Source organism: Pan troglodytes, chromosome 9 (genome assembly GCF_028858775.2).
Source record: "Pan troglodytes isolate AG18354 chromosome 9, NHGRI_mPanTro3-v2.0_pri, whole genome shotgun sequence".
In the NCBI taxonomy this organism is placed as follows: Eukaryota; Metazoa; Chordata; class Mammalia; order Primates; family Hominidae; genus Pan; species Pan troglodytes.
In genome coordinates this window covers 50,331,098-50,343,577 of record NC_072407.2, presented here as the reverse complement: position 1 = coordinate 50,343,577, position 12,480 = coordinate 50,331,098, and the positions used below count along the sequence as shown (strand labels likewise).

The following is a 12,480-nucleotide window of genomic DNA, read 5'->3' as shown; positions in this document are numbered from 1 at the left end:
CTCAGTCATTTCCACAAGCCTGTGCCTAGCACAGACTCAGCCCACGGGAAAGCTCAGGGTAGACCTGTTGAATGAAGAGGGGGTTCCTCTTTCCCCCAGAAGGGCCAGGGGGCATCTCCTGGCTCTCCCCAGCAGATAGAGGTTTGTAAGAACAATGTCATGGCTCTTTCCTCTCCTTAGCGCCTGGTACACTGTTCCCTCAGCCACTATATATTGGATGAATAGGGCTTTCACGGTTCAGGCAGAGAAGGAGTCTCAGAAGCTGCCTCCTTCCCGCTGTACACGAAAAGACAGAGAGATCCCTCGGCAGTCATCTCTAAACTCCCAGCGCCAGGCAGGCGGCGGGCGCACAATAAACGCTTGTGCAATGACGCCTGCAAGAGGGGTGGTCCCAAGCGCTGCGCTCCCCTCTGCCCGCGTCCTCCTTACCTGTAAGACACCTGCTTTCGTAGGTGCAGCTGGCGGAAACGCTCCTCCACCGGGGGCCCAGCGGCCGTGCCCCGGGAACTCTCGGGCCAGGGCTGCGCGACCTGGGCCTCCTCCCCGCGCCGGCATCGCCGCCGCACCACCTCCTCCTCGGCTGCCCGGCCGCCGCCAGCCCAGTTCCAGCGCTGCCCTCCGCCGCCCTGCCCCTCGGCCATCGTGCGGCCGCCTTCCGCCCGCGGCTCCTGCGGCCTTTCGGGCACCCGCTCAAGTTCGAGTCTCCAGTCCGCCCGGGCCGGGGACGCGAGGCGGGGAGGGAGGGGAGCGCCGGGTTCCGCAGGTCCCTAGCGACGCCGACGCTTAGACGACAGGAGCAGCGAGATGCTGGGCGCTGCGCCTGGGAGAGGCGGGCCGGGGTCCTCCTGCGCTCCGGGGGGGCGGGGGCTCCTGGCTGGAGTCGGGGTGCTGCGCTCTGCGCGCCGCGGCGCCCCCCGGACGGCTGGAGCGGAGCCGGAGCCCGGGCGGAGAGCGAGCTCCTGCAACCGCCGCTGCTGCCGCGCACCCGAGTGTCACCTTAGAGACACTCGCCAGCCGGTGGGGTCCGGAGGGGAGGGCGCCGCTCCGCCCAGCCCGCCCGCTCAGGGCACGAAGGGAGCGAGCCCGGCCCAGCCCACCACGGGCACGAACCTAGCTCAGGGCGCAAGGCCCGGGGTGTGGGGCGCCTCCTGCGACCACCTCTGCGCCCCCGCCCGGGTCCCAGTCCAGGCAGCTCGGCAGCTGCCAATCATCACCCCGCCGCCTGTCACTCAGCTGCTGCGATGTGTCCCCTCCACCCCCACGGCTGCCTGGTCCCTCGCTTTCGGGCTTCGGCATTCGCCGCTGCAGCTGGCAGGTTTGGAGCGGGGGCGTGCAGAGGCGGTGACATGAGCCAACATTAACCCCGTCGGCGCCGCTGGAATTTAGAGACCCACTGGGTTTGGGGAAGGGGCACAGGAGAGGGAACATACCCAGGGATACCTTGAATTTGGGGATGGACCCGATGGCGGGTAACACTACCTTCAGGCCTAGAGCTCTTCTGGATCGTGCCTAGAGAGGGCCCCAGATGGGGGTGGTGTCTCCTCAAGGCAGGGAGGCCTCCTAGGACCTGAATTACTGAGGCTTCAGGGCCAGGGTCTCTTAGATTTAATCGGCCTGCTGGGTCAGGAGAGGCTGATGAGATAGGGGAGAAGCCAACTCCAAAAGGAAAGACTGGAGTTCTCCTTGAGGTCCATCTTGGACTCCCCCTTCTTCTTTCCCTCCAAATCCCATGGTTCCTCCTTGGGTCACCTCCTCTTGTCCTTGCAGTGTTCCTCAGGTGAACCCTCCATCTGGATTACAGTGGGGCCCTGGTGAACTTCTCTGATGGAAAACCTCCTCTTCACGGCCCCAGACTCATCTTTCTGGCCATAGCATCTACTCTTCTCCCGTGGTATTTCCTAGCTTCCTCATGCCTATACTTTAGCCTGCACTCAAGGCCTGCCTTGATCTTCCCCCATCCTGCAGCCCAGGCTCTTCCGTTTTCTCCCACTCATTTATGCTCCTTATTCTGGGAACTTGCATCAGGACTGTACAGTCCCCTCCATCTGATATCTCCTATTGTCCCCTCCATCTGATATCTCCTATTGATGTACTTCAAATTCTGAGGCTTTGCTTAAAAGCCTCCTCTTCCGGGAAGTCTCCTTGGATGGCTCCAGCTGAATGACACTCTCTTTCCTCCCAGACCCCATGGCCCTCTGCCTCAGATGTCTAATCTAGTCTGTGTCTTTCTTTTCACTGAAGTTGTGACTGTGAGTGTGGGAAGGTGGGAGGGACCAGACTCACAGAGGTAGAGAATGGGCTACAAAGGGAGACAGCTGTGTCATAGCTGCCCTGCCCTGTGCCTTTGCTCAGACTGTTCCCATTGCCTGGAGTATGTCCCCTTCCCTGTCCTGCCTATGGAAGAGGTGTTAAGTGCCCTTCAAGGCCCATGTCAAGTGCCACCTCCCCCATGAACCCCTCCCCAATACTCCAGTACAGATACAGTCTCCCTCCTTCAGCCCCATAACGATTTCCTGGGCCTCCCCTTTACCCTTGAACAATAACTAACATCTCATTTGATCCTCGCCACAACCCTGGGTGGCAGATATTATCACTTCCTCCGTCTTATGGAGGAGGACACGGAGATACCATTCAAGTGATTTATTTGCTCAAGATGGCTCAGGCAGTGAGTGGTGGGGCCAGGATTTAAATTCAGGGCTTCTGGCCTCAGAACTCACGCCCTTTTCCACTTCATCATGCTGCCAGCCACAGAGTAGCAGCCTCCTGCAGTTTGCCCTCTTCACTCTAATCTGGAAGCTTCCCAAAGGGCAGGGAATAGCTTGCTTCAGTTCCACCTCCCATCTCTGTCTCTGTCTAGTACTTCCCTGTCGGATGAGTGGAATTGCATTCAACTTCTTGGTCACAGGGGAGCTTCCTCCCGAGAGCCAAGTTCTAAAGAAGTCTTGCTGCTGGAGTGGGTAGGGTGGGGCACTTGTCCCCGACCCCCTACAAGGGGGTCAGCTGCCCTTGGGTTTGCTCTTCCAGGAGTCTTGGCTCCTATTTCCAAGCGGCCTGGGCCAGGGGAACCTCCTACACTGTGAATTATGGTAGTTCTGGCTGGGTTTGACACTCCCTCGCCAGCTGCCTAGCTGCTGGGTTTCCAGGTTGGTTTTTTGTTGAGCTCTTTCCTGCCGCGTTCTCCCCACTCAATCCTTTTTAAAGTGAGGCTTCTTTCCTCTGTCCTCACAGCTCCCCTCCCCCTTAGGACCAGCTGCTGACTGCATTATCGTTTAGCTGTGGTCTGTGCTTTTCACACAGAGGAAGGAGAAAATGAGACTCCCTCCCCAGACCAGCCCGACCACCTTCTGCAGCCTCTCCCAGCTGCAGCTCGCTCCTCTGAACATCTCCGTCTCCAGCCCATTCATTATCTCTGTGCTCAGAAAATAATTGCTAATGTCTTTTGAGAATTTACTGCATAACTGACCAGTGTGCTAAGAGCTTTATGTGCAAGCTTTCATTTACCCCTCCTAGCATCTTTAAGAGGGTGAGCACCATTTAACAGATAAGGATACTGTGGCTTCGAGAGATTAAGTGATTTGCCAACATCATACTTAGTGTAGCACAGGTATCAGAGCCCACAAAGTATCTCATGCTGCTTTGGAGCTGAGTTCCCCGCCTGCCTACGTCACTCCCTGGAAAGACCCCAGGGGTACCTGTTACTGACATCAGATATGTGCCCAGTTTGGCCAAATGGCTCCTGAGGTCATCCAACCCTTCCGAGATCAGAACTTTGCCTGGGATTGGGACCTTGCCTCTGCCCATACCAGCTCCAGGCATTGCCCACAGCTACTCTCCCTTTTTCCAGAGCTTTGGTTTAGGTATAACAAAGTGTTTGTTGTGGCAATTTGAGCAGGATGACTGCCACCGCAAAAGCCATCATATGTGCGTGGCAAAGCAGGCTGCCAAGGGCTGACAATAGAGCGTGGGGACTGCAGCTCCATTGCTGGGGACACACTGGGGTTGGGCCCCCTTGGGACGATGACACATGGCACTGAGGAGGTGGCATGTTAACAGGTGGCTTATTCATGGGGACTAACCTCGCCTCGCTTCTCAACACAGGCCGGGAAGATGGCTTTGGATGAATGGGCAGAGGGTAGTGATCACAGATGACCACATTTTGACCAGCTCAGCAACCATGGGCTCGCTGGCTTAGTTACTTCAGGAAGCTCCAATGTTCTTAGATCTTGTGCAGTAATATGAAGCTGGCGGAGGCAGGGAGGCCTAGAGGACATGGGAAGTGGGACTGGGGAGAGGGGTTGAGGGGCAGCATGAACTCTGAAGCCAAACAAACCTATGTTCAGATGCCAGCCTTGACATTTTCCAGCTGCATGAACTTCGCCAAGTCAGTCACCTCTCTGAACCTCACTTTCTTCATCTGTAAAAATATCCACCCCTGAAGATCACTTAAATTCCTAATTGGGATATTCAGATCCTCAGTCCAATGCCTGGCACAGGGTAACTGGTCAAAAATGGGAGATGCAGCCCTGGTGCGGTGGCTCACACCTGTAATCCCAGCACTTTGGGAGGCCAAGGTAGGCAGATCACTTGAGGTCGGGAGTTTCAAACCAGACTGGCCAACACGGTGAAACCCCGTCTCTACTAAAAAATACAAAAAAAAAAAAATTAACTGGGCTTGATGGCAGGCACGTGTAATCCCAGCTACCTGGGAGGCTGAGGCAGGAGAATTGTTTGAACCTGGAAGACCAAGATCTCGGTGAGCCGAGATTGCACCACTGCACTCCAGCCTGGGCGACAGAGCAAGACTCTGTCTCAAAAAAAAAAAAAAAAAAAAAGGGAAATGGAATATTTTCCGTTTTTTTTTCTTTCTTTCTTTCTTTCTTTTTTTCTTTTTTTTTTTTTTTGAGTTGGAGTTTCACTCTTGTTGCCCAGGCTGGAGTGTAGTGGTGCAATCTTGGCTCACTGCAACCTCTGACTCTCAGGTTCAAGCAGTTCTTCTGCCTCAGCCTCCCAAGTAGCTGGGATTACAGGCACCCGCCACCACGCCCAGCTAATTTTTATATTTTTAGTAGAGATGGGGTTTCACCATGTTTGCCAGGCTGATCTCAAACTCCGGACCTCAGGTGATCCACCTGCCTCAGCCTCCCAAAGCCCTGAGATTACAGGCATGAGCTACTGCACCTGGCTGTCAGTTCTTTTTTTTTTTTCTTTTTTCTTTTGTTTTTTTCTTTCTTTCTTTCTTTTTTTTTTTGAGACAAAGTCTTCCTATGTCTCCCAGGTTGGAGTGCAGTGGTGCGATATCGGCTCACTGCAACCTCCATCTCCCAGGTTCAAGCGATTCTCCTGCCTTAGCCTCTCAAGTAGCTGGCATTACAGTAACATGCCACCACTCCCGGCTAATTTTTGTAATTTGTTTTTGAGACAGAGTCTCGCTCTGTTACCAGGCTGGAGTACAGGCATGATCTTGGCTCTCTGCAACCTCTGCCTCCCAGGTTCAAGCGATTCTCCTGCCTCAGCCTCCTAAGTAGCTGGGACTACAGGTGCGCGCCACCACACCCAGCTAATTTTTGTATTTTTAGTAGAAACGGGGTTTCACCATGTTGGCCAGGATGGTCTCAATCTCTTGACCTTGTGATCCGCCTGCCTTGGCCTCCCAAAGTGCTGGGATTACAGGCGTGAGTCACCGTGCCCAGCCAATTTTTGCATTTTTAGTAGAGATGGGGTTTCACCATGTTGGCCAGCTGGCCTCGAACTCCTGACCTCAGGTGATCTGCCTGCCTTGGCCTTCCGAAGTGCTGGGATTACAGGTGTGAACCACCGTGCCCGGCCTAGATTTCCAGCCCTTTCCTTTAGGAGCTGTGTTTTGTTTGAGCTCCATTCTTGGCATGGTGCCCTGCCCATAAGGGACACCCGTGAATACTTGCTAAATGAATAAATGAATGATGAGAGGTCACACTAAATGTCAGCTTTGTCTTTCCTTCTTCTGAGTGACTATTTCAAACTGTCCCTTTTCTCCCCCTTCCACGCCCATGCCAACCCTCCACACTGCCCCTCTCCCACACCTCAGTTATTGGAGTACTCCTTCAGTTTCCTGTCTCCTCACATTCTGCACCCACAGAATGCTCTCCCTTTTTGTCTAGTCCTCTCTGTCCAAAGGTGGACCTATCCACCTGCCCCTGGATCCCATTCCCACCCCCCGCATCTACCATCCTCTCTGTGGCCCTCTGGGTTTTCCCTCTGTTGGCTCTGTGTTCTAGAAATAACCATGGTCAATGATCTCCCATCTGAAAAACTGCTCCAAACCATATTTTTTATTTTATTTTATTTTTTGAGACAGAGTCTCGCTCTGTTGCCCAGGCTGGAGTGCAGTGGCGTGATCTTGGCTCACTTCAACCTCTACCTTCCGGGTTCAAGCGATTCTCCTGCCTCAGCTTCCTGAGTAGTTGGAATTACAGGTGTGCGCCACCAAGCCTGGCTAATTTTTTTTTTTTTTTTTTTTTTTTTTTGTATTTTTAGTAGAGGGAGGGTTTCACTATGTTGGTCAGGCTGGTCTTGAACTCCTGACCTCATGATCCGCCCACCTCAGCCTCCCAAAGTGCTGGGATTACTGGCGTGCACCACCATGCCTGGCCCAAACCACATTTTTAAAAAAGTTCTTTTTTAGAGACTGGGTCTTGCTCTATTGCCCAGCCTGGAGTGCAGTGGTGCAATCACAGCTTGCCGCAGCCTCAGCCTCCTGGGCTCACGTGAGCTTCCTGCTTCAGCCTCCACTCCAGTAGTGAGGACACCCCTGACCATCGCTCCGGGAAGTGCTCTCCTGGTCAGTTTCTGGGCACTCATCTCTCCTGGTTTTCTTTCCTCTCCGACCATCCCTTCTCTGCCCTCTGGTTCACTCCTCTTCCCTCCACTCTTAATGTCTTCTTCCCTGGAGTCCTGTCCTTGTCTCACATCCCTTTATGCAGACCCAAGGCTTTCACCTACCACCTGGGCGCTGACAATTTCCTCATCTCTGGCTGGGATCTTTTTCTCCCAAGCCCTATAATTACATGTTAATGTGAATGTTCTACAGGCAACTCAAATGCCAGATGTGCTAAAATGAGTTCTAATCTTTCTCTCCAAACCTGCTCTTCCTCCTGAATCCCTGTCATGGTCAACAGCCTCATCACCCACTCAGGACCTCCAAGTGGGTCATTTCAGGCCCCACCTTTGCTCCGGACCTCACGGCCAATTTGATGTCAGAGCTTGTTGATGATTCCTTCTAATTCTGTCTGGAATCATCTCATCTTCTCCATTCTGCAGAGCCTCAGGGCAGGGACGTCTGATTCTTTCACTCTCTGGCTTGAAAGGATGCGGTGGCTCCCACCCCTTCAGGATAAGGTGTTCTTTCTTTAGATCTCTGGAAGGGCCATGGTTTTCCTCAGGGCCAGGATGAGGGTAAACAAGCTGGCACCTAAGGTGTGACGTTTAAGGAGCTTGCCTGCCTGCCTGCCTGCCTGCCTCCCTCCCTCCCTCCCTCGCTCCCTCCCTCCCTCCCTCCCTTCCTTTCCCTTTCTTTTCTTTTCTTTCTTGACGGAGTCTCTCTCTGTCACCCAGGCTGGAGTGCAGTGGTCCGATCTCGGCTCACTGCAACCTCTACCTCCTGGGTTCAAGTGATTCTCCTGCCTCAGCCTCCTGAGTAGCTGAGATTACAGGTGTGTGCCACCACGCCTGGCTAGTTTTTTGTATTTTTAGTAGACGTGGGGATTCACCATGTTGGCCAGGCTGGTCTCGAACTCCTGACCTCAAGTGATCCGCGCGCCTTGGCCTCCCAAAGTGGTGGGATTACAGGTGTGAGCCACTATGCTCGGCCAGGAGGTGCCCTTTCTCAGGTCTGTCCAGGTGCCTCCTTGTATTCTGCACCCTGGTTTCCAGATATAACAAAGGGTTTGTTGTGGCAATCCGAGCAGGAAGACTGGTGCGGCAGAAGCCATCACATGTGTGTATCAAAGCCCGCTTGCACCACCCTAGTCTTGCTTTTCATGGCTCCATGCCTTTGCATTTGCCATTCTCTCCACTCCAAATGCTCTTACCCCTTCTCTGTCTTACCAACTCCTCCCATCCTTGAAGCCTCGGTTCAAGGGTCACCCTCCTCCCGGCTGCCTTCCCTCACTTCCCCCTCCATCTGAATTACATGATACTCTGTGTCCCTTAATATCCTGTACACCCCTCCATCACAACAACCCCATGGCTGGTTTATTCCCCAACTTCCACCACCAGCCTGGGGCCTTTGAGGTAATGATGGTACATGCCTGCAGTCCCAGCTACTCAGGAAGTTAAGGTGGGAGGATGGCTTCAGACTGGGAAGTGGAGGTTGGAATGAGCCGTAATCATGCCACAGCATTCCAGCCTGGGCGACAGAGTGAGATCCTGTCTCAAAAAAAAAAAAAAAAAGTTATCATTAATAATAATAACATTGAGGCCAGGTGCAGTAGTTCGCACCTGTAATCCCAGCACTTTGGGAGGCCGAGGCAGGTGGACCACTTGAGGCCAGGAGTTTGAGACCAGCCTGGCCAACATGGTGAAACCCCATCTCTAATAAAAATACAAAAATTAGCCAGATGTGGTGGTGCACACCTGTAATCCCAGCTACTCTGGAGGCTGAGGCAGGAGAATCGCTGAATATGGGAGGTGGAGGCTGCAATGAGCCATGATTGCACCACCGCACTCCAGCCTGGGCACAGACAGAGTGAGACTCTGTCTCAAAATAATAATAATAACAGCGTGGGATCCAGAGCCCAGGCTTTTATGGCCTTGCTATAAAGGCCTACGCTTTCCAGCATTTAAAACTGGTGCCCAGCAGCAGGCAGTGAGGTCTCTGTCACTGTCACTGGAGGTGGTCAAGCCGAAGCTTTGAGGGGAAGGGGCGTGGAGGCCAGTTCTGAGTTTTCATGATTCTGCCTGGCCTCGTCCCACTTTTCTTCTGGTGGGTGGCTGGTGGTGGTGTAGGCACCATCCCACCACCGTGCCCTTGCTTCTGTGTATGAAAGTATCGTGCCTGAGTGATAAAGTCCAAATGCCTTAGCAAGGCATTCGTGACCCCTCTGGATCCGGCCCTGGCTCATCAGTCAGGCTTAATTCTTAGCGTCTCTGGCCTCTACCTTCTGGCTATTGTAAATTATTTGACTTTTCTTTTCTTTTCTTTCAATAGGGACAGGGTCTTGCTATGTTGCCCAGGCTGGTCTCCAACTCCTGGGCTCAAGTGATGTTCCCACCTCGGCCTCCCAAAGTGCTGGGATTACAGGTGCAAGCCACCTCGCCTGGCCTGTTTGACTTTTCTGAAACGTTTCCTGTTCTGTCTCACCTTGAAGTCTTTTGCCCAGGCTGCTGCTTTTTCCTGGCATGCCCCTTTTCCTCTTTTCTGCCTTTTATTAGTATTTTTAGAGTGGGGGGTTTTGCTCTGTCACCCAAGCTGAAGTGCAGTAGCACGATCATAGCTCACTGCAGCCTTGAACTCCTGGGTTCAAGTGATCCTCCTGCCCCAGCCTCCTGAGTAGCTAGGACAACAGGCATGGGCCATTATTATCATGATTTTAAAAAAAAATTGTGGCCGGGCGTGGTGGCTCACTCCTGTAATCCCAGCACTTTGGGAGGTGGAAATGGGTGGCTCACAAGGTCAAGAGTTCGAGATCATCCTGGCCAACATGGTGAAACCCCGTTTCTACTAAAAATACAAAAATTAGCTGGGCGTGGTGGCGTGTGCCTGTAGTCCCAGCTACTCGGGAGGCTGAGGCAGGAGAATCGCTTGAACCCGGAAGATGGCGGGGGGTTGCAGTGAGCTGAGATCCTGCCACTGCTCTCCAGCCTGGGCAATAGAGCAAGACTCTATCTCAAAAAAAAAAAAAAATTTGCGTAGGGACCAGGGTCTCACTATGTTGCCCAGGCTGGCCTTTAACTCCTGGGCTCAACCAATCCTCTCGCCTTAGCCTCCCAAAGCGCTGGGATTACAGGCATGAGCCACCATGTCTGGCCATTTCCTGCCAATGTCTAACAATCTTTCCTGTCCCCTCCTCCAGAAAGGCTTGGTGCTCAGGTCTGGGTGAGGTACTCTCCTGTGTGCCTTCCTAGCCCCGCTTGTGAGGCCCTCTGTAGCACATGGTATCAATATTGGCTTTTTTCTTTTCTTTCTTTTCTTTCTTTCTTTTTTTTTTTTTTTTTTTTTCAGACAGAGTCTTCTGTGTCACCCAGGCTGGAGTGCAGTGGCGCAATCTTGGCTTACTGCAACCTCCACCTCCTGGGTTCAAGCAATTTTCCCTGCCTCAGGAGTAGCTGGGATTACAGGCATCTGACACCACGCCCGGCTAATTTCTATATTTTAGTGGAGACAGGGTTTTGCCATGTTGGCCAGGCTGGAACTCATAACCTCAGGTGATCCACCCACCTCGGCCTCCCAGGGTGCTTGGGATTACAGGCGTGAGCCACTGCACCCGGTCCCGACATTGCCTCTTAATGCACAGCTGGTGCTTCTTGGAGCTCACTAGTTCTGGGCCCTGTTCTGAGCACTTTAGATGACTTACCTCCTTGAGTCCCCAATACAGCCTTGTTTTACAAATGAAGAAATGGGGGCTCAGAGAGATTCCGGTTACAGAGTGTCTTACTTATGTCCTATGTTGCCTAGCAAATCACTACCACCTGGCAGCTTCAGACAACACACATTCCCTATCTCTGTGTCCATGGCTCACAGTCTGGGTATGGCTTAACAGGGTCCTTCCCTCTGGGTGTCACCAGGCTGCAGCCAGGTATTGTCTAGGCTATGTTTGCATCTGGAGCTTGGGGTCATCTTCCGAGCGTGTTCAGGTTGTTGGCAGAATTTGGTCCTTGCTGCTGTGGCACTGGGACCCTCGGCTCCTAGAAACCGCCCCTCCCCTCACAGCATGGCTTTCTGCCCCATGGCCAGCAGGAGGTGCTCTCTCTATTTAGGAAGGCCCAGTCCCTTCCTTCGTGGCTTTCACCTGATTAAGCCAGGCCCACCCAGGATCATCTACCTTTTTATTATTTATTTATTTTTTTGAGACAGAGTTTTGCTCTGTCACCCAGGTTGGAGTGCAGTGGCATGATCTCGGCTCACTGCAACCTCCACCTCCCAGGTTCAAGCAATTCTCCTACCTCAGCCTCCCGAGTAGCTGGGATTTTAGGTGTGCACTACAATGCCCACCTAATTTTTGTATTTCTACAAAGAGATGGGGTTTCACCATATTGGCCAGGCTGGTCTGGAACTCCTGACCTCAAGTGATCTGCCCACTTCGGCCTCCCAAAATTCTGGGATTACAGGCATGAGCCACTGCGTGCCCGGCCTCATCTCCCTTTTTAATGAGCTCAAAATCATCCGATTTGGGATCTTAATTACATCTGCAAAATCTCTTAACTGTTTCCAGAAAAGATCATCTAATTATGAGCGTGGTGGTCTCTCATCTTCGCAGGTCCCCTCCATGTTCTAGGGGAAGGATTCAACAGGGTGTGTACACCAGTGGATGGGAATCTTGGAGGCTATATTAGAATTCTACCTGCCACACACAGCTAGCAAGTGGCAGCTCCAATACTCAAATGCAGCTCTTCTGACTTAGAAGTCTATGCCTTCAATCCAGCTGAGGCAAAGGATACAAGAACTAAGAAACTGGCAGGTCTTAGGAGGACCAAACTGGGTATAGTATGTGAAGTGCCTAGCACAGTGCCTGGACCACAGTGGAGGCTCCATTCTTGCAGTGGCCATCCCCAAAGGCCAAGATGGTGGCTTTGATACTCTGTCTTGATCCTTGGAGCAGCCCTGAGGTGAGTGAATTGCAGCAGATTCTTTGGCTGTTTGGTTTGAATTCTGCACCTGGCTAGAAGAGAAAGCCCAATAGAAATGCCTTCTTGGCCAGGTGCCGTGGCTGACGCCTGTAATCCCAGCACTTTGGGAGGCTGAGGTGGAAGATTGCTTAAGCCCAGGATTTTGAAACCACAGTGAGTTATGATTGCACCACTGGACTCCAACTTGGGCAACAGAGCGAGATCTTGTCATTCATTCATGTACACATACATACATACATGGGGTTCTCCTTAAATAGGCAGATAAAAAACATTTATCTAAACTATCTTCCTAATCCTCAAATAAAAGCATACACATATAAAAGCTATAAATAAAGCCCAAAGACAGAAGAGGAAATAACAAATCAGTCAACAAAATATTGGAAAATAAAAAGTGAACAGGCTGGGCATGGTGGCTCACGCCTGTAATCCCAGCACTTTGGGAGGCCATGGTGGGCAGACTGAGCCCAGGAGTCTGAGACCAGCCTGGGCAACATAGCGAGACCCTACCTCTACAAAAAAAAAAAAAAAAAAGCCTTCTCATACTCCTATACCCCCACACCCCCTGCCAGAACATAAAATCAACCTACCCTTGTTGTTCCCCTGCCCTTTGGTTCTACTTTCCCTCCCCTCCAATGAAGAAAGGCACAAAGTCAGGAG

At 52.5% G+C, this 12,480-nt stretch overlaps 1 protein-coding gene across 2 annotated transcripts in view; it reads right to left on the bottom strand.

Annotated features, from left to right (window-relative positions):
- Positions 1–991, bottom strand: part of DGKZ (diacylglycerol kinase zeta) — a 47,543-nt gene extending 46,552 nt beyond the window's left edge. Inside the window, exon 1 of one of the 2 annotated variants that reach the window (XM_016920766.4) lies at positions 430–991. In XM_016920766.4, the coding sequence (XP_016776255.1) occupies positions 430–641 (212 nt within the window). In that variant the 5' untranslated portion in view covers positions 642–991. The remainder of the gene's footprint in view (positions 1–429) is intronic. The other variant, XM_054661285.2, reaches the window with a different exon arrangement.
- Between the last annotated feature and the right edge of the window lie 11,489 nt (positions 992–12,480).